Raw genomic sequence first — 22,361 nt, 5'->3', positions numbered from 1 at the left:
GCATTTTACTAGCATGAAGATAAGTTCTTTCCACCAATGTTAAAAATTACAGTAACAATAAAAGTTGGTTTAAAGTATGTAAATAGACAGCTGTTATTCCTAGAATAGATAAAGTATGCTACACCTAATTACCATCACAGTATTTTGATTTCTAAAAGCCATTTTGTTTCTGGAAACTTTCTGTTTCTCCTTACAGAGAAGCCTACCATGCAAGAGTCCACGGTGCCAGATTCATAGCCAGCACACAGCATCCTGCTGGTGATGATTTTCATGTCAAAATATGACTGGCATTGTTCTAAGGAAATTATGCGAACCTCTCCTTCTTGAAGCTTGAAAGGCACTGAAAAACAGAATTAGGTGTTTACTATACACAAATTCATAAATATTTACCTATTATGACTCCGTGAGGTACAACAAACATTTCTACTGGGATACATTATAAATATTGCTCTCTCTATATATATTAAACATAAGGAGCACTATGTGTTGCATTCTGGAGAAGGACTAAGCACACCGGGACTGATGTGATATTTGCTGTCTATTGAGCATTAGCACCTTGACGTGCTGCAGTTTGTGACTTTCAAGATGGGGGCAGTGGTGGCTGGAAAATAGTAATGTGAGAGAGGTGGACAACAGGTTTGATGCACTCTTCCAGGGCAGGACCTCCCCGTTCTTGGTGTCTGTCATGGTAAAACTTGGTAATTATCACAGCCATTTTGGTTATGTTTGGGTAAGTTTGACTTAGAGGATGTACCAGGAAATCAGGATTTGAACCTAATTAAATTATTGTAATATGTTCAAGAGACAATAGAAGACTTCTTCCTAGTCCAAGCAACTGAATGAGCTCAAATTCTAATCAAAGTTGTTCAATCTAGAGTAAGCAGTACCAAATGCTATGTAGCCACGATGGGTTTTGATGCTTCCTAGCATAAAACCTTTAAAATCAACTCTGACCATATTAGAGAACAAAAAAACCATTTACAAGTCTGCAAAAACATTCTGTTGGAGTTTTTTTTCCTGACATCATATAGGGATATTTTAGATGGGTAGAGATTCTAGTAAACAGCTTACCATTCACGTATCCAATTTAATTTTTTACCTCATCTGAACTGGCCACTACAGCTGAAGTTCCACTGAAGCAGTACAGAAAGGAAGACTTCCTTACCCAGCATATGGAAAATGCATCCCTAGTAATTATTATAATAGCAAAGAGAGAAACACAATGGCTAGTACACTAAAAGTGTTGGGGCCAGGCTAATTTGCATACTATTCATGCAGAATCATTTTGCCTGAACAAAGATTTATATAACAGTTCTTGTCAAGGATTGTGGCAGCCACAAAACAAGACAACACACTAACATTCTATTCAAAGATACAAAAACAACACTTGTGATTGTGGAATAAATTTTCTCACAAGTACGAAATGATTCATGACCCTGTTCCTCCAGCCCGTAGGCCAGTGCTTCCAGTGCCTCCAGCTTTCTCTGAGCTAAGAGTATTTCCCCTACACTGAAGAGGTGGTACCTTTGCAATACCGTTCTGACTGCAATTTAGATGGGCAAAATCATAACTAATGCAAGGGACTTTCTTGATAGAGGTCTCCAGATCATCAATATTTTTAAAAATCAAGTCAGTGTCTAAGTAAATATTAAGGAGCATAACTTGAGGCTGCTGCTTGAAAAAACTAGGCTCTAGTCACAGCTTGATCCCTTCAAAAGTAGTTACACTTCCCTAGTATTTACTAAGATCCAGCAATAGTATAAATGGATAAAAGTTTGTAATGGTATCACTTATTTGATTAACTCAGTAGAAGCTTCACACGTTTTTCAAAAGTCACAGAAATAATCTTACTTTTGTTGCCCATGTGTCCCCAGCCTGTGATGTAGCAGTAGGTGTCTGGCTGAACCAACTGGTTCTTGCTGGGCAAGCAGACAGGTCTTACATAGCTTGTCTCGTTGATGTCCTCATCTAGTTCCACAATGCTGATATCATAGTCTACAACTGCTCTGTTGTAGCGTGGATGGAGGATGATGGTCCTCACTAGTCGGGTCTGCATGAAACTTGATGGGTGATCAAGATTGCTGATCCCAAACACTACTTTCCAGACAGCTGCATTTTCTCTTCTTTGTAAAAAAAAGGGGGGAAAAAAAGTGAAATTTCAGTCAAGGTCTTTCTTTTAAGCTAAAATACTTGAGATATTTTTTCTCCCTTTTGGTGCACTACACTTTGCAAAGTGTACAAATACTACAAGAAAACAGATATTTATGCATCATTCCTTACAGCAAAGATCTGAGCAACAGAAGTTAATGCTTTCCATTTCCCTCCTGGTTGTAATCCAACACATTAAAGCTCACTCCACTGGAAGATATGTAACCATGTATTAGTTGCTGTATTAAAGGCTGTCAAAGCCATCCCTGGATCCTTCCCAGCGTTAGTTGCTCATATGCTCAGTGGTGGGCACATACAAACTTTGCTGGGGTGAGAATATTGTTCAGCAGTCTGCTGCTGACAGCAGTTAAGTCTTGCTGAAAACCCTAAGGAGTCTCAAATAAGCAATTTTATTGTGTAAATTAAATATTTTATGATAGCCATGGGAAAAATCTCTTATTCATTCAGCATTCAGTCAGTGCCAAGCATACTTTCTATGCCTAAGATCAAAGGTTACTTTGACTCTTAAATTTTTAACAGACTCTTTTGGTAAACATACAAGATCACAAAGCAAGGATGCATATGATACAGGGGGGAATACTGAACTATTTTCTGTTGAGACACATCAGAAAAGCCTAGATTTTATGGAAGGCTTCGAGGCTGCAATCTCTCAGTCGTAACTGAGGATTCGTTGCAGGTTCTTTGTGATTTCTAATTAGTATGTGATGCTAAAAGCTCTCCAAAATGTCACCATTTTTCACAACTGCTGAAAGACAACTCCATGTAACTAAGCACCTTTGACAGGACTAAAGCTTATTCAAAGCAGTGCAAGCAAACACATGCAAAATTTCAGCTTTTTCATGGTGCTCAACAGGATTTTAATTCCTGTAATTTGTAAAGAGATTCAGTTGCTAAGTCGAGACTACGTTTATCTTAAGAGTTGATGAAAATGATGGATGAAAATTCTGGGATTTCAGACTATAATGATCACTTTAGCATCATGATCAATTCGTGAGCTGCTCCATAAAGTTACAGAAATTAAGTGCTGAGAATATTTATATGCTATTGTGTTTATGAGAATATTTATATACTATTGTGTTTATGACCATTGTAAAATAGCATTGCCTACAGAAATAAGTAGTCAGCCAGAATGTATTGTGCCACACATAAGAAAAAAAAATCTTCAAATGTTTCGGATGCTTTAATGTAGTGCATTTCAAAATGATCTTGACAAAACTCTGGGGACTGTAATAAGAAAACTTGCAAATGACACAACGTTAATGCAGCTCTTTCTATTTATACCATCTACAAGTATTCATGAATATTTGTATTGTTTTTATACGGTCCTTATGTACTTCACATGAGTTTCACAAAATGGAGCGTTTTGTATAAAGGACCAGAGCACTTTAAAATCTCTTTATATTGTTGTCTTATCTGGTTGGTTTGGGAAATTTTTAAAATACTTTATGTCCAAAAAACCCATAAGGAGTGGTCTTGCTGATGATATATTAAGCTTACAAAAAAAGTTCTTACAAATGAAGAATTTCAAGATTTCAGGCTTCTGGATACATGCCCCCCAATCTATTCAGAAAGGCAGAAGAATATCTTAGTACTTTAAGGTCGTTAGAATATAAATGAGAAAGAAACTTTTTAACAAGTTATACTCTTAACCCAAAGGGATATTATACAGCTCTACAGGAGGAGTAAATTAACAGCTCCAAAGTATAGTGGCACTTTTTCTGCATTTGACAAAACTGGGACAATTTTTACTTCATAATGTGACAGCTGCTTTGCTTATCTTTCAGTAATGAGAGGAATCTTATCCAGGAAATTCAATAGCAGTCCAATATTGCTGAAGAATCAACCTATGTCCCACCCTTTATTTTAGATCACCAGAAAGTGTTCTTCCAAGGATAGGAAATATTCCAGCAGTATATTTAAAAATAGATGGAGAAGGAAGAGATATTCCTTCTGGACCCAAAATCTGATAAAATACAGTACTCTTGTTTGTATTGTACAGGTTTAGCAAACTATTAGTTTAGGAGGACAAACACCAAAGAACTTAGTTTTTCAGAAATAAAAAGACAAAATCTAAATTTTTGCTGAAAAAGCGAATAACTAACATTATAAAGAAATATCAGTTCAAGAGAATCTTGCTTAACATAGAATTTCTGCTGCCTTAAACACAAAGAAAGTGCTTTGTGCAGTTTAAAATAATTTCCAGTGAGCAAGCACCAATATAAAGCAGGATTAAGCAACCATATGCCAGAGAAGTACTTGCTAACTACGGCAGAAAACACTTGTTAAAATTTTCTTTAGAAACCCAATTAAAAAACTTTGGTACACAACAAAATAAATCAGGTAATAAAGCTCCCTCTGAAATCTGTGCTTCATCAAAAAGAAGTACTGTTTAGCACCAAAAAGTTGGCAATGATCAAAACAATTGCTAATTGCTAAACATCCTCTAAATGCTAAACATCCTCTGCACTCCAGACTGTCCTTCCACCACAGCCTCTGATACCAAGAGGCACTCAGTTGTTAATACTGACTTGTTAATGACTGCAATTTTAATAAAAGAGTGGAATGTATAAAAAGAAAAGGCAGTGACTTCAATATCTCATTTGCACTGTGAGTAAATATTCAGTTTTAATTTTTACCATTGGGTTTTTTCTATGCTGGTACAGAGGATGATTTTTAAACCCATGGCAATTGTATGACAGCTGTAGAATTAGTGATTTGGTCTCCTTCCTTTTCCTGTTTCCTGCTGAAAGTCAGGGCATCTTTATTTAGCTTTCATCAGTAGAGATGCCAGCAATGAATAATAAAACACATGAAAACCTAAGCTGATGCTGGTTTGTACCTTTTCCCCTTCTTTTTTAGCCTCCTAAAACCAGGCCTCTGTGACTGGCCGTTGTGCAAAGGTCTCCAGTGTGTTTGGTAGAGGGAGAAGGACTGGTTAGTTCACACGTGCAATAGACGAGCAGTAAAGTCTGAGCGCTCTCACCCTTCGAAGCAGTGTGCGACCGTCAGCACCCATCTCCTGGCGATGAGGACGCAGCCACAGATGTGCCCGCTGGGCTCGCTCTGCAGGGAGCACTGCCAGGGCCAGCGGCCCGGCCGGCTGGTCCTGCCGCCCAGGATGCGCTTGCTCATGCGGGCGGCGGGGCGGCGGCCGCACTCTGCGGGGACAGCAGTGTTAGTGGGCACCACCACCACGGCAAGGTGGCACGGCCCTGAAAGTACCTCCTGCACTGCGTTGTTCAGCGGAACCACCGACCAACCAAGTCATCAAACCACAGTGTTTGACACACAGCAGGGTCAAACACTGAGCCGCTCTTTGCATCCCTTTGTATCAAAGGATTTGCCCTCCAGTTATTAATTTTGCCTGGATCAGCCTGAAATATTAACCAAGCCAACTTTGGAATCTTGTTTCCTGATGTTTTTTTCCTTCTAGCTAGTAACATGTTTGGCCTACTTTGTATTATCCAGAAGAATTGCTTCTGGAAAATCTGCTCAGCTAATAATAAGGTTTTCCTTAAGTCAGGTGTGAGGTTAATGTCATGCTGTTTACTCAGCTACACAGCAGAAAACTCACTTTGCCTGCAGAAATTACTAAGGGAGAATATTTAACTATCTGAAGACATTCTGCACTCCAGACTGTCCTTTGTCCATTACACTTTACAAGCCACTTCCCCTAGAAATTACACCAGATTACCACCTGCCAGTTACTACTCTAAAATAATCCTTCACTTTTGTTTCACTTTCTTTTCTGGATTTGAAACATGCCAGGCTTATTATTTATTCTGTTTATACTCAGTCTAATTTAGAGAACAAAAGAACACCACCAGTTTCTGCAACTAGCATCCCAAGGGAAGATATGCTGCCATTGCATGTATCTGGGAATTCAGTGCTGAAGAAATAAACTGGGGCAATGGTTTTTTGTACCTTATAATTCTTACTGTGTTCATTTAACTTAATAGAGTAAGCGACATATGTCAGAACAAAATACCTTCAACAAGCTTTCTGAAAGCTCCTTTGAGCTTTTGCCTTTCTCTGACAAGTAGCAAATGTTTTGATTAGTTTCCCAAATTTAGCTCCTGTCTTGTAATTCCTTTTCCTTGACTCAAGCTACTTCGTAGTTCAAGTGTTCTTCAGCAAAGCTCTTCTTTTCTGTAGAACATGGTTTCATCAGAGATGAGGAATTTCTGCATTTTCAAACCGCTTAACATTGCACAACCTGCTGTGCCAACAGACTTGGTCCATAGCTTTCTACTTCAGGTTCTTCTGTCCTCTCGAACTTAACAAACAGATCAGGGCTTCAACTCCCAGGCAGATGGTCTGCTAACCACTCTGCTGGTTAAGGATCTTTTCAGCAGGAAGTTTTATCAAATTACTTTGTGAAAACTAACTGCTGACAGAATTCCTTTTGTGGTATCAGGAATGGGCTACTTTAACACAATGGGCTACCTTAACAATCTTAGTCAAAATATAAGAAAAGCTGATGAAACTGAGTAAAGTAGGGAAAAATAAACCCAGTGCAAAATTAGACATTACAGAGGTTTAGGAAAAATTTCAGAATGAATCCACACTAAACATCTGCATTTTTTAAAGTGATTTAACACATTTTGAAAAATATTTTATAAGCACTTCTCTCTTACCTTCTTTAGTGCACAAGAGAGCCACTTTGCTTCTGCTTTGACACGTCTGTCTAAATATTGAAACAAAACATGGTGGAAATCTCATTAATTGATTCATTTTGGCAATTTGAAAATCAGCACAGGTATTGTATTCACTGCTGTAATCCAGCTGTTAAAAATTCCCTCAAACTGTAAAAAGACACTCAAGGAGTTTCTTATGCCACATCATCCATGGCTTCCAGCATCTGCCTGAAGATAATTGAAAATATTAGTTCAGCTTTACAATGTATTTCATGAGTAGGTGTCATATATTTTGCAGACTACCTTGTCCCTGGGCGTGGATCCAGCTCTAAGCTCAGCTGGGATGCACAGTCTGTCAAGTTCTTATTTATGGCACCTGAAAGCACAGATTGCCAGTCTCCTCTTCCTTACACTCAAAGGACAGGATTTCATTTGAAATGCCTTTGCTAACAGATGATCTTTCATGCCCTAGGAGTTTGGCTATTTTAAAAGAATCCAGGAAGTCTGCAGGAGTAGGTAGTAGAACAACAAAAACTTATTATTTCTGTTGAAAATCTTCAGGTAAGAGAGGGAAGAATTGATTTTTATTTTTTTTTTTGTTAAGGGAGGAGAAATCACAGTTAAATCAGCAAGCACTGTTGCACAACTACATGACTGCTTTTCTATTTCCACAGTTTTTTCATTCCTAATGTGTACATGCTTTTCTGAGGCAGGTGCAGAGCTGAATACAGAAGTCATTTCTTTGCCAGGTAATTCTTTGCAGACTTTAATCCCAGCAGGTAGGTAGTATCTTTAAAACTGCAACCACCTCAAAAGAGGCTGCATTTCATGTTAAGTCATAGATACTAACTGGGCAAAACAACAGTGTGAGCCAGCCCAACAGATTACCTTGAATCTGGAATTTAACCAAACCTTTGTCCCTTATATTGAATGTACCTACCTTGAATCTGGAATTTAACCAAACCTTCATTCATTCATACACTGTAAAAATCAGTCTATTTCTCTTCTTGAAAACCCAGTTCACAAAATTATTTTTCTAGCAATAGAAGAGATAGATAACGAATTTCTGGAAATTAAATTTTGTGCATAATTTTGACAGGCAAAGAAAATACACACAATATAACACCAGCCATACTTGTGTTTTACACTTGTTTCTTTAACTTACCATTCAGCCAGCTCTAAAGAGAAAACTTTTAAGCTTTTATGTGTGCACTGCCTGCGCCGTGCTGTTCCCTCCTATCAAAACTTTATGATTTAGTGGTGTATTTGTTAGTTCTTGGCCAAGTTCCCATTAGCCCAGAAGCCTGACAACTCCTTTAAACATACAACATACTGCACAGCACAAACATTTTACATGCTGCAGGTGACAACTCCCAGACTGCAGGGCTCAGGAGCACTTCTCAGTCATCTGGACTGGATGCCTGATGCAGCCAAAACAAAAACAGCCTCACCCTTCATGCACCCTTCCTCCTCAGCCTCTCACTTCTTGTTATCCGTTTTCTGAATTCAGGGGGACTGGAAGATCTGTTTCCTACATGTATCTTTCATTAATGCTAAGGATTTAATAATAATCCTCATTACTGATGCTTTCCCTCCTTTAATCTGCTCTTTGGGCAAAATGAAATCTTTTACGGCTAGAATTTGTAACTCAGAGGCTCCAGATCCATTACTTCATATGTTTCCTTGCAGACCTCTTTCAAAAATGTCAAAAAGTACCTTGAAATTTCTGCTTTGCACTTTAGTGACTGAGCAGAATATGACTGCCTTTGCATCTGGTCACAACCCAAGGCTTATTCCTGTATTACTCTGGAGAAAAGCATTTAGATACTCTTAGGCTAGAGGAAAAAGACAGTGAGAAAGGAAAATCAAAGAGTTAAAAAGACAACTTTCAAGTATTGTTCAGTAATGGTCCTTCTAGATGAAAAACTATAAATTAACTTAAAGGAATGGGGAAAATACCAATGTAAGACAAAAAAGGTACAAAATTGAGATGCAAGAAAGCAAAATTGGGTCCTCCTTGCAGGCACAATCTTTTGAGTATTCTGCCACTAGGGAAAACTTTGAGTATATAAAGTAATAGAGCCAAGCAAAAGAAAAGTAGATTTCTTCCTCAGATTTTTGTCTTCACACATGTTGTAACTCTGCAGTTATCCAAGACAATATTTTCCAGTGAAACACAAGGATTTTCTAAGGAAGAATGATGTTCTGAAAGCTCCCGGGCATTTCAGAGAATAGGGAAACCATGAATCTGCTTTTTGAAGAACGCAGTTGCCAATGAGGATTAGATGCCTCTCCCAGTTTTGCCCTGGATTTCTAGTTCAGTGGCTCTTCATAGTCACACTTTGAATGTCTCAACCATGAAATCCTGGCTTCTCATGAATAACTGTTTAGTTGGGTTAATTAAAAGGAATATACCATCATCTGAATCCAGAGCTAGGGAAATCTACTCTAAGTGGATGCAGCTTCTACTGAAGGAGCTGTGGGTGCTCCAAAGTAATGAATCCAGAATACACAGGCTACAGAGGATGGGAAGATGTGTCTGCAGGTTTTGCTCTATAGTACTTGCTGGACTTTCTTGCTCAGCAGAGATTTAACAAAGCTGTTTGGTCCAGGCGCTTCAAGGGCATCACCTCTGTATCACTCAAATGCTCTTATTCTACCAGAACGGGCCCCAGAGGATTCACAAAATAGTCTCAAAAGAGACTACAGTGGTTGTAGGCACTAAAGTAATTATAGAATGTATCTTAACAACTTACATGAGTATCTGCTGGGATTTATGCACAGACACCATGGGAAAAAAGAGCTTACCAGAGAGTTTGTCATCCTGCATTGATAAGTGACCACCCACAGCAGTGAAATAGATATTTTTTAACCTGTTACTTACCCATTCACTAGAAGTGCATGTAAAGTGGATGCATTTTTATTCCTCCAGTCTGGGTGCAGATTCAGCCATTTTTGGTTCCACATTTCCTCACTCTCTATTACAATTTCTGTTTTGGATGGTCCTCTGAAACAAATGAAAGACATTGATAGAACTTCTGTGTTGCAGTTATGAAGGTGAAGAGGCCCTAACATATCTGTTTACACACGTCTGAGTGATAGGGCAAAGCCAGGAGTGGCAGATACACAGTGAGGAGAATGAAATCACCCCGAGAAGCCAGGCCAGCCAACACATGACTGTCACGTTGTATTTCCCAACAAGAAGCAGAATTGGAATCAGGAACAGCAAAAACCTTCTGGTGGCATTTACTGTAATGCACACATTGATACTGTTTCAACAGTTTCTTGGCCTTGCAAAATGAAAAATGCAAAATGCAAAAAAAAAAAAAAATTCTTCATATGTAAAAGAAGCAACAGAAAAAATATTTTCTTACATTCCTGTCATTGGACATCCATTACAATTTGACAGTAAAAAGGAAAAGTCTAGTCCTTGTTAATAAGACTTGAGAGTATCTCTTAGTTCTTAGTTCAAGCTTCCTGCTTTGAGAAAGCATTGGACATCCATTACAATTTGACAGTAAAAAGGAAAAGTCTAGTCCTTGTAAATAAGACTTGAGAGTATCTCTTAGTTCAAGCTTCCTGCTTTGAGAAACAGAACAAGTCACTGGTGATGATGCCAAACCCGTTCTGCTGCAGCAGCCTAACAAGGGTGAGAGTTAGAACCAGGACATATTTTCATATATCCACTCCCTCAGTCTAGTTGTCTAGTTATTGCCTGACAGACTCAAGAAATTGCTATTTTATTAAACCTTGACTGCCAAATGGAAAAAACACAGCATTTCTAAATGACTTTACTTGTCATGCAGCTTTCCAGCACAGAACCACTCATGATTAGCCATCAACCCCTGTCAATGACAAGGACTTTCAAGCAGTGCTCTCCCAGTCAAAGGCCAAATTCTAAATCCTAACTAATGGAAAAGAGGATGAGAGAATTTCAGAAAAACTGTGATGTGTCCTTAAATTGGCCTCTGAACCCAATCTTTCATGACAGTACCTGGTAATGCCAGCCAAGATATTAGCTTGTCTTTCAGTCCAATTCTCAATACTGATTACATTTATTTTTTTAAAAAATCTTCACAGAACACTAACATTCTTTACCCACTTGATTGCATAAATTTACAGAGACCAAAGAACTCTGTTTTATAGTAAAGTTGTCATTGTAACCATATGGAAATATTTTCAACACAGCTGGCAGAATAAACGAAACTTTGAGGTCATGGCCCTGGACCCTGCCTGTTGCATGACTTATTTTTCAGAACCTTCTCTGGGCATATTAAGCAAATATCATTCCATGATCTACTAACCAGAATGTGCAGGCATATGTTTGCTGCAAAAAGAGTTTTCTTTCTCAGTGCCAGCTTTTAGAATTCACATAAAGATCTGCTCTCTTCCATATTTCCTATCAAACATATGCAAACTTTTTTCTTACAATGACATTCTGCCTTATGATCTTGTTTGAACAATGATGTTCACCATTTCATAACTGTGTACAGTGATATTTTATGAACTTGTAAACAGTTTCTGATCTATAAAATATGTAACTCAAAAATGTGCAGAAAGGTGCAAATATCATGCCATTTGATGAATTCAAATCTATATTAATACAAATACCAGATTGTTTTGATTAAACCTGCAGTTCTGGATTACAGATTACAGTGATGCTACAATCAGCATTAAGGAGATATGTGCTTCTAAATCAAGGTAACAACCTACAAAACACTTATACCTGCAAGAAATTTTATAGTTATTTTACTTAAGTAAAGCAAAAGTCAAAAGACCATACTTATACCTTTTTTCTTTGGTGGTCACTATTTGATATAAAACACACAAAACCAGGATACCTTAATTTATATATTTAGAACGGCTTCTATAAACATTTATGTTCCCCCCTTGATGCTGCTTATAAAAGATTTTCTTTTAGATAGGCAAGGGCTGCCACTTGTCTCCTTTCACCTACTTAATGAGAAATAGCCAGAATGAAGGGGAACAAAGAGCCTCATTTCTAGATGATGAAAGCTGGTGACAATGGTTAGCATTTGTGTAGAGACCAGAGCATTCTCAGAATTGCTAGAGAATGAGAGAACATGAGCTAAAAATCTCGGGAGTAAAGATTCAGGCTGGTGAGAGTTTCTAAGTGTGAGACTTTCAGAGGGGCTGCTGGGCCAGAAACACACATTACACCAGGGACTGTAAATCACTCAGAGAAGGAGGGAGGTGCAGCAATGGGTTCCCATTCTAGCAGACCCATCCTGTGCTCCAGAAACAGCAGCCAGAGGTGCTATTTGGTCCCTCTCAGAGCTGTAGCACACATCTTCTTCTGAATTTCTAAAACAAGGTTATATTGTTAATTACTTGTAGACATCAAGCCAGGTCTTCAAGTTCAAAAACAGCTCTCCTGCCAGTTTTTTAGTTTAGTGGCCTGTTGAAGTTGCAATATCTTTCAAGATTTCAGGCCAAACAAATAAAGACTTGTTTTATTAAATGCTTTCAGAAGGCTCTTTAACTTCTCTGTAGTTTTCTGCTTTCCTCTTTGGTTTGAATATACCATAATTGCTTTGCTCAGCAACTTGGTGTGGATTTTAAATTAGTGCTTTTACGTATTACCTTTACTGGCAACAAGCAGAATTGAAACAGTATTTGTTGACTGAAACCATACTGGAAGACAGTGTGCAGTTTTGAGGTACATCAGTTTAAGATGTACCTCAGAAACTTAGAAACTGGGAAGGATCACACAAACGGCTTTCAGATTTTTGAGGGGCCTCTGGCACTGACTTATAAGGAGGGGTTGAGGGTACTGAACTTGCTTATTCTTGTGAAGAGGAAGCCAAGGGGCAATTCAGCAGCAACCTGCAACTACTTGAGGAGGAGTTAAAACATGAATGAAACAAATTTTTCTCAATAGTCCTGGATGGTAAAATGGCCTAGACCCCATGGCTGCATGGGGAAATGGCCTCGACATACAGTTTTGGAGATTCACAGCACACAAAAAGGAAATACTTTTTCAATAGAAAGGTGAAGCAGCACTGGAACAGAGAGCCCTATCCATCAAAGTTTTCAAGACTTGGCTAAACAGAGCAGTGGTTGAACTGATCCCATTTGGCAATAGGTCTGCTTCAAGTGGGAGAAGGACTAGATGTTCTCCAGATGCCTGTTACAGTGAGGATTTTATGATTCTTTTGCACAGCACAAACACACTGTAGTGACCAGAGCCTATGACGAAGAGCTGAATCTTAAAGAAAGCCATCAGACTTTTCACACACTAGAGCATATTTTAACATTCACTGACATTCACAGAACAGTCACTGAATCACAGAAATAATTAGGCTGGAAAGAGTTTAAAGACCATCAAGTTGAACAAATATCTGTATGCAGATATCTGAAATAGCTTCAGAAAGTTTATTACATTACTTCAGAAAGTTTATTAATGCTGTCTGCAAACTTAAGACATTCATACCATGGTAACAATAATTCACACATTTTGAGTGGTGATTTTTTGAGCAGATCCCTCACTAGACTCACAAAATAAATTAAAAATCCTACCTGCACCACATGACTTTAAAACATCTCATAGTGCTATTTGGATGAAATTATTTGCATACTCAAGTATTATTTTAAAACCCATGTGGTTCTAAAAATCTGAACATACCATAACATTTTAATTTTCTCATGTGTAGTAAATTTTCTCATCTGCAGTAAATCTTTATAAGGAAGAGCTGCACTAGTGCTTCTGACCTCAAACTGCTCAAACATAACACTCAATGAATAAATTTTTGGGTTCCTGTAGTCTTAGCCTATGGGCCTCTCCAAGACAGTTGAAAGTTCTATATTAAAATAAGTTTACAATAGATGCATGACAAACAGCAATGTTTTATGACTTTTTTCTCCTCTACATTTGAGGTGATTGAAATACCAAGTTTAGTGGTATAAGACAAGTGTGATTTTCACACATTTTCATTAGGTCTTCTGCACTGCTTTCAAGAATTAAATGGGATTTGGACCTATGAAAAAATTCTTCCACAAGACATTCTTTCACTAAAATGTTAACTATCAGAAATTCAGCCAAAAAAATCTTATGAAGCCATCTGATCCATCCCCCTAATTCGAAATAAGATCAACCATATCGAAATTCTCTCTGGCAGATTTTTCTACCCCCTGTTTGTACATAATTTTAATGATGGAGAATCCTCAGAATTTCCATTTCCAGTCAATATCTTCAGGCAATTTTTAAAATAATGTTTATTCTAAATTTTCCTACTTGACATTTAAGCTCTTTACTGTTTTTTCCATCAGAAATGGAGAGCTGTTCATTTCTAACCTTCTACATATTTCAAGGCTTCTATAACTCCTTCCCCCTGACTGACCAATTCTCATTTAGTCCAGATCTAATACAAACTGAATGCCACAAAGTGATTACACATAAACATTCTTGGTTAATTCAGGCCATTTTGCCAGCCTGTCAAAAAATTTTTGAACTCTAATCCTGTCCTCCAAAATGCTTTCAGATCCTACCAGCTTGATGCTGAATGAGAAATGATCAGGCCTGCTCTCCACCCTGTCATCTGAATGACTCACAATACCACTGTAACCTCCCAGACACACTGGCACGTGCCTGACTCCCACCAATACATCTTTATGGTCTGACAGTGAATCATCAACATTCCCACAGCATTTCATCTCTGTTCATAGCTCCTTACTTATTTCAAAAGTCATTTCACATAGCGTGAAAGTTAAAAGTATATCACATCTACAGTTTTTTCCCCATCCACAGTGTCTCTGGTATTTCAAGAAATAAATTAAGGGACTGTGACATTATTTGTTCCTGATTCTGTCTGTTATTATGACCCTATAACTGCTGTAATCTGTTGTAATTCAAGCTAGGCAAGTGGTTTGTAAATCTTGGTATCTCATACTTTTATCTTTTTTAATGAAAGATGACATACCAGTTTCCTCCATTCTCTACAACTTCTCAAACCTATGGCTACCACTACTGTCAGTCATCATGGAGACCTACCAGAGACATAAATATTAAATGCTCTTAGATGATTTCAACAAACCTAGCTATTTTTGAAGAACAGGGCATTACCCATTAATTTCTTACTCTAACCATCCTTCTCAAGTCTTTGCTATCTTAGTAATGTAATATGATTTCCTAAGTTGTCTTTGTGGTTTTGTCTTGGGTTTTTTCTTGCTTTGCCCCCATTTTTTAAATTTTTTTTTTCCTGTATAATATTCCTGGCTTTTCTCATTTTTCAGGACACTTAGTTCTTCTACACCAGTTCTTAAAGGTTTGATCTACATGTTCACTCTCTCTAGAATCCCACTTTCCATTTCAGGCAACCCTACAGCTTGTGCCTTAGCCAAGACAGTCTTGCTCCTTCACAAAAGATGTCTGCTAGATCTAATGAACATCACAGGGCACATGAAATTCTACAATATCTAATTCCTTTAATGTAATAGTTTCCTTTAATCTAAGTCAATTAGAAATATTTAATAACCTATAAAATCAGTTACTTGTAAAATCAGGCAAAACATTTCACTTTGCAGTAGTGCTTACGTAACTCAAGTAGGAATTTCTAATTTTTCAATTTCAACTTAAAAATTAGACTATTCCTTTAATAAATTTAATTTCAAGCTAGCAATTCTCTTATGTGTGTTTAAGAGAGGAATTTTTAGAATTAAGAGAGAAAAAGAGAACCCAGTCTATGTTCTACATTATAAATGTGCTCTCAGCAGAGAAAAATAATGTTTCATTAGATAAGCTGTACAATAGAAATATTTAATAAAAAGTTTTCAGAGCATTCTAGTCTGCTACCTGCTGATCACTGTGCACAACAGTCAATGTTTACAGTGAAAAATAAACATTATGACTTGCATACTAAATTATAATGAAAAGAAAAGAATGCAAACGAGAAGGCAGGGACTAATGTTAGGCTATGAAGGTCATCATTCTGTTTGTAACACAGTTGGGATACTTCTGTACAGCAATGTCTTAAATTCTTTTTCTTATGTTTTCTTATTCTCCCTATTCCATTCAGAAAAACTCGTTCAATAAATAAAGTATAATGCATAAACTGGATTACTTTTTGCTTCTTGCTTGCACTGTTACTTGCTCCTTGCAAGTAACAGTGACAACACATCAGTTCAGTTTCTGAAATTCCAATCTTGCAGGCCTCATGTGAGAGCAGGTTTGAGAAAGAAGCCTTGAGTTAGCCAAAGGCAATGGATCACACACACATGGGCACGAATTTAAAGCAAATTAGGCATATTTCACAGCTGGAACAGCATCTGTTTCCTGTCTGTACAAACTGGTTAAAATGTTTCTTGGTCTTGAGCAGAATTCTCTAAAGCCACAGCTGTGCCACAGCATATGGAGTAAAAGATCAAAACCTTGACTTTAAGAGCATTAAAATCAGATATTTTTCAGAGATATCTGAAATTTTAAAGTGAAAACATATTGCAATATAGAAAATAGAAATTTAAAGTATTCACTGCATTGATTGGAAAAATAAACACATATTATTAAATTATTCTTGGAATTTTTTGGTAGAAAGTTGATAATCATGGTGATATTCTCAGGTTTCAAAATCCCTCAGTCCTATCTCCTAGCTAATAAACTAGTCAAACCTAGAAAAAATGAGTTAACTCATAATTATACTGAAAAAGAAAATTGCTTGCTTTATCTCTGCATGCTGCTTTTGGCTGGGATAGAGTTAATTTTCTTCACAGCTAGTATGGGGTTGTGTTTCAGATTTGTGCTGAAAACAGTGTTGACAACAGAGGGCTGATTTTGCAGCACTTTGTTCTCTGACTCTGTAAATTACAGGTTTCATAAAGTATCATTTTGTAGCTAAACTTAAAAAAATACCAGTTGGGAGCACCTGAAGTAAAAGCTTCAAATGCAATCTAGATTTTCTTAGCTGGAAGTATTAATTCACCTTCAAATTAAATGTAAAGTCCTTCATTTAAAGTAAATTAGCTTTTTCTTTTCAAAATACAAAGGATGTATTTCAGAGAAAAATGTTGATTTCAAACAAAATTTTAGTTCTTTAATTTCAAAAATTTGAAACAACTTGATTTTTCAACCTTTTTTTCCCCTGTAATGAAAATATTCACTGAATTTGAACAAAATTCATTTGTTTCTTTGTTCAACATCATCCTTTACAGAATTATTATTCACTAAGAAATCTTTCCATAGTGTAATTTATGCTTATTTTTCCAAGACATGTAACATATTTATTCTTTTATTACCAATTTTTTCTTCTCTCATCTCTAACAGAACTTGAGAGCCATATTCTCATAGGCAGTTTTACATTTTTGAGCTTACTTTTTATATCTAAATCTAACACTGACATCATTTCATGAGCTAAGATAACCTTTGAAAGGACACCTTGACAGGGTTTATATGCAGAGGGCATCTTTCATTAGGATGCTTGGTAGGAATTGAGGAGAGGGTGTGGAGGTCAAATAAGACTTTCCTGAATTACACAGCAGGAAGAGCAAAACTGAAGGAAGACCTATTTGCCTGAAAGCTTGGCTGATAAAAGATGCTGTGGTTCTTGCAGTCCTTGCCCCTCTCAAAGTCTTAAGTCACCTCATTAAATTACAGACTAGGTTGCTCAGAGTCCCATCCAACCTGACCTTGAATATTTCCAGGAATGGGGTGTCTACCATTTCTCTGGATAATGTGTTCCAGTGTTTCACTATCCTCGCTGTAAAACATTTATTCCTTATGTCTGGTCTAAATCTACACTATTTTAGTTTCAATATATAAGTTAAAAAAAAAAAATCCCAAAACACTTCAACTTGCGGATTTCAGAATAAATTTTCAGTGCAGAGAGATTTAGTATCTGCTTAGTGTTAAATGGAGTAAATTTGAATCTGGAAACCCCTGGATAAAAAAAGAAAGAAAGGGCAGTAGGTTTATAATGGACAAGTTATGGCATAAAACAGTTTGAAAAAGGATTTGTGAGCAATCATTGGAATAAGAACATTTCCTGGTTTGGAAGTATTCCTGTACCTTTCTTTTAGCCAATCACAGAATGGTTGGGCTTGGAAGGGACCTGTGCAGGTCAAGTATGGCCACCTATGGCCAATTACCCAGAAGCACATTCAGACAGCCCCAAGGATGTTTGAGATAATAAAATAATGAGTATGAATCATTTTACTTTAAAAAAAAAAGAAAATATCCAATCATGGAACTAGAAAGTGTTATATGAGGGCACTGACCACACGTTTAATGATTATTTGAAGAAACTGTCACAATTTGTCAGGAATTATGGAAGGAATTAAGGTTGGGATTTCTTCAAAAACAGCCTTATCCAAATAATTATATTTTAAACTACATATATACATGGAAGACGTCTATCAGATAATCTATCAGATATTAATCCAGCACAACTCTAATACACAGAATAAACTCTACATATTTTAACATTGGTCCGTTATCGCTCCAATTTGCTAGAACAGCCTTCCACATCTACCACAGCTCTATTTTCAGTAAATTTCAGTAATTAGTAATTAGTTGCCATTCTTAAAAAATTAAATGAATTGTGAAAAATTTGCTATCTTTCTACATCATCTACAGGATTAATAGAATACTGTGGCCATGGAAAACATGAATTGGTTCAAGGTAGGTTAAAAGTATGCTACATTCTGTTGAATGGGTCTAGAAATCTAGATTGAATTAATGAGTACAAATACTTCCTCTTTGGCATGGAATTTGTTTCACCAAATGTCATGTCTATTCTTGGAGAAAATGAAGTTTCATTCAGAAATTGAAATTTATGGGTATTACATAAGGATTCTGGGTTTTGGTTTTGTTATGTTCTTTGAGCAAATAAAACATTAGCCGAGCTTCCATTATTCCTCTTGCAGAAATAGTTACAGAGTAATAAAAAAATCAGACTAGATCATGTGAAAACAAGAGACTGTTTGTCCAGCAGCTTGACTGCTCAGTTGTCAAATATTCAAGAACTTTATACCAAAGACATTGAGTGAAAAGTACCAGGACAGACAGAAGGCCAGGCTGCAACAACAAACTTGCCTGTCCCTTTCATAAATACGTACACAGCAGATGCTACAGCAGAGGAAAGAAGGAAAAGGAGCTGCTGGTTTCAGTGGACCACCTGTGACACAGCCTCCAAGAAAAGGAGCAGCAGGAAGAGATAACAGGAGATTTTAAAAAACGGGTAACTTGGTAGACAGCTGCAATTTTACACTGATACTAGACCAGAACAAGATGGTCAAAATTCCCCCGTACTCTCCTGAGTACAAACTCTTGAAGTGTATTGTATTTGCTGTATCATCCTAGTGCAGCCAAGAAAGACAAATTATTCCACTATATTGTCACAGAATGACAGAACAACTCCACTACTGCCTTTATCCAATTTCAGAGCTGAGCAGACCATGATTTATGATTGCCATTTCATCAACAAATAACGTGGACTTCCAAGTATATGGAGAGTGAGTTTCTTCAACTGAACATCATGACAAAATACACTCTTCCAACATTCTTCCAATGTTCTGAACCTATGCAGTACACCCATCCTCAGCAGCATAGCTTCTAGCACACGCCAGAACAAGTGTGAGACTGACTGTTGTTCTGTTCTCTACCTGTGTTAACAGGAAAACTAATTGCCAGAAACTGCATTTAAATTCACTGTAGTGAAATTTGGGACTCAGTCAGAAGTCTTTCAATAAACTTAATTGTCCTGACATAAAGATGCACTCAGATTAGGTGGCATGGTAGTCCCATCTAGTTGTAAACTGTGAGACCTAAAACTTGAGCATTCCCATTAAGCTTAGCATTACAAACAAACAAATTTAGCATCTTTTGTACTAGAGGAAAACATAAGAACTGCTAAGAATACATGTTGCATAACTTGAGCACCAGCCATCATTAGTCCAAAGCCTTTCAGACAATGCTTGGGACTTGTGGCTTTGTGTGATGTTGCATCATGCATCACACAACACATTCCATGAGTGGTGCTATGAAAAACTGGAAAACCACATCCTCTGTGGAATTATAACTGGCAAACAGCCAGTAAAATTGCTAGCATTTTGTGAAATGGGCAGAATAGAATTAACTTTTCATGCTGCCTCAGACTCAAGGTTTATGTGTTCCAAACAGACAGACTGCTATTCTGTAAAATGTGTTACCACTACCTGTTAAATTAACCTAACTTTAACCACTATTACTTCATTATCTTAATTTGTTTTTTCAGATTAATTTCACCTAAAGTATTAAAATATGTTCTTTTTAAATAACTAAAATATCCAAAAGCTGTTAGAACATTGCCTTTATATTTTAAACATTACCACATTATATGGTAATTGGGAGTTTTTATTTGGCAAAGCACCAAGTTCTTAAAAACAGTTTGCAGAGCTTTACAGAAAATAAAAATTCCAAAAGCTACCATTCATTGTAATTCCTGGTCTAAGGCATTAATAACTCTTCAGTTTGATATCTCACATGCATTATTTTTCTCTAAGAATAAACAAGAGAGCTATTAAAGCAAAATGAAATGCTGCTGTAAGTAATTATTGAAGAAATTTGCACAGCCACAAAACTGGGTGGTTCTGCAGTGTGCTCTAATGTGGACAGAATTTGTACATTCACAGCTTTAATTGGGAAGGAGTAAAATGAAGTTGTTTTCATTGGGAATACTTGCAGAAAAGCACTGCATAAAACATTTCATATTTATTTAATGATTTCTTTAAGTGTAAAAAGGAGAAGTTTTATCATTATTTGAGTTCTGTGCAATATACAGTCTAATTTACCTGCACCCTCAATGGTGAGTAGAAAAGCTTGTTAAAAACACCAATATTGTCAACCTCACATTCAGGCATTCTTGTTATAAGTCAATTAAATAATGCATACAGGACATAAATGCCAAGAGAGGAAGTTCATGGCTTCAGATCAGATTACACAGTAGCATGAACTCCAATTATACAGTCTTCCATTCCACCATACAGAAAGCATTAGCCTCTGTGACATTATCACTGAATCCCTATGCAATGTTAACAAAATAATTAAATAGCTATATTGCTCGTATAACTCCTTTTGGAAATCAGTTCTGGTAACACATAATAATCTTTGTTTTTCTTATGGCTTTTCAAAGCTAATTTACTGTAGTTGTGGCAGTGCCACTCCACAAAAACTTGAAGAATAGCTAAGAAAATCAGGCTTCAGGTGACTGACAAAACTGGGCATTAAGAAAGGAAAGACAAACACTGGTCTGGTTTCCTGAAGTACTGCAAGAAAGAATTAGAAATTAGTACTGGAGTCAAACTGAAGTTGTAGACTTCAGATTTAAATTTCCACTGCCCTTGACACAATTGCCTGTCCCTACTAAAAAGATCTTGTAGAAAATTTGATTTGTAAAATATGTCACCCTGTTAGAAAATGGAGTTGTGAGATTTAAGAACCCTTTATTCTCTTACATTTTTTTAAAAGTGTAGGAGTGATAACACCTGTTAGCAAGCATCAGTGAAAAAGCAGGAAGGTGTAGGTTTCTACTCATGCTGATTTCAGCCGAGGCACACCTCTGAAAAAAGGAGGGACTCAATCAGAGGTGTTGTGATAGTTTAATACATTTTTATTTTCCCAGCAGCAAGCATCATGGGAAAGAGAAGCAAATTTTATGTCAGGACCAATGGCAAGGTGAACATGACCCAGCATGCCCTGGCAGCCAGGAGGGACAACCCTGTCCTGGGGAGCATCAGGGACAGCATCACCAGCTGGGCAAGGGAGGGGATTGTCCTGCTCTGCTCTGGGGTAGCCTCACCTTGAATATTGTGGGCAGTTTTGGGTGCCACAATGTGAGAGATTAAACTGTTAGAGAGCATCAAATGATAGCCATGAGGATGGTGAAGGGACTGGAAGGGAAGCTGTATGAGGAGGGTGTGAGGTCACCTGGTTTCCTCAGAGGGTAAGCAGAGGGGCAGACACTGATCCCCTCAGCCTTGTGACCAGTGACAGGACGCAAGGGAATGGTATGAAGCATCAGGGGAAGTTCAGGTTAGGTAACAGGGAAAGGTTTTTCACTCAGAGATGACAGAGAACAGGCTCCCAGGGAAGTGGTCACAGCATCATGCCTGGCTGACTTCAAGAAGCATTTGCACAATGCTCTCAGGCACAGGGTGTGATTGTTGGAGTGTCCTGTGCAAGGCCAGGAGCTGGACTCAAGGACACTGATGGGTCCTTCCAACTCAGTATATTCTATGATTCTATAAAGCTTTACTAGGATGCTATATAAAGCTAAAGCATAAAGATAATGCAAATATTATTTAGATACACTAAACTAGATAGAGAGGTACAAAATTGTTGTGTGTTAGAATGACAGGCAGTCAGTTACAGGGGGTCTTCAATTCTGGGCATCTGTCAGAATGGATGCCAAGTATCTCTGCAGTGCAAGACTATGCAGAGTACATTAAGTGCAGACTCCCTAACCCAGGGTCTTTATCCTCCTGTGTACTTTGAGAAAAGTACAAAGGATGTCAGTTTGTGTAGTGGAGAAAAGCAAACAGAAAAGACACCTCTTAATTCACACTGGC

General features: G+C 37.4%; 2 protein-coding genes across 4 annotated transcripts in view; one reads left to right on the top strand and one right to left on the bottom strand.

The window, feature by feature from the left end:
* The window catches only part of ATP10D (ATPase phospholipid transporting 10D (putative)), a 50,858-nt gene extending 45,729 nt beyond the window's left edge, over positions 1-5,129 (top strand). Inside the window, exon 25 of the transcript XR_005626498.1 lies at positions 5,029-5,129. The gene's annotated coding sequence lies outside the window, so the exon portion shown is untranslated. The remainder of the gene's footprint in view (positions 1-5,028) is intronic.
* Positions 1-22,361, bottom strand: part of CORIN (corin, serine peptidase) — a 120,918-nt gene that overhangs the window by 3,448 nt on the left and 95,109 nt on the right. For all 3 annotated transcript variants that reach the window (XR_005626499.1, XM_039698906.1, XM_039698907.1), the window contains exons 17-21: positions 9,691-9,813; positions 6,807-6,856; positions 5,153-5,327; positions 1,852-2,123; positions 207-340 (exon numbers count right to left, since the gene is read on the bottom strand). Coding sequence is in view for 2 of the 3 variants with exons in the window: in XM_039698906.1 (XP_039554840.1) it covers positions 207-340; positions 1,852-2,123; positions 5,153-5,327; positions 6,807-6,856; positions 9,691-9,813 (754 nt within the window). In the remaining variant the exon portion in view is untranslated. The remainder of the gene's footprint in view (positions 1-206; positions 341-1,851; positions 2,124-5,152; positions 5,328-6,806; positions 6,857-9,690; positions 9,814-22,361) is intronic.

This window comes from Passer montanus, unplaced genomic scaffold (assembly GCF_014805655.1).
Source record: "Passer montanus isolate IOZ18808 unplaced genomic scaffold, ASM1480565v1 scaffold13, whole genome shotgun sequence".
In the NCBI taxonomy this organism is placed as follows: Eukaryota; Metazoa; Chordata; class Aves; order Passeriformes; family Passeridae; genus Passer; species Passer montanus.
The sequence above is the reverse complement of the archived record's forward strand: the minus strand, read 5'-3'. Positions and strand labels throughout refer to the sequence as shown.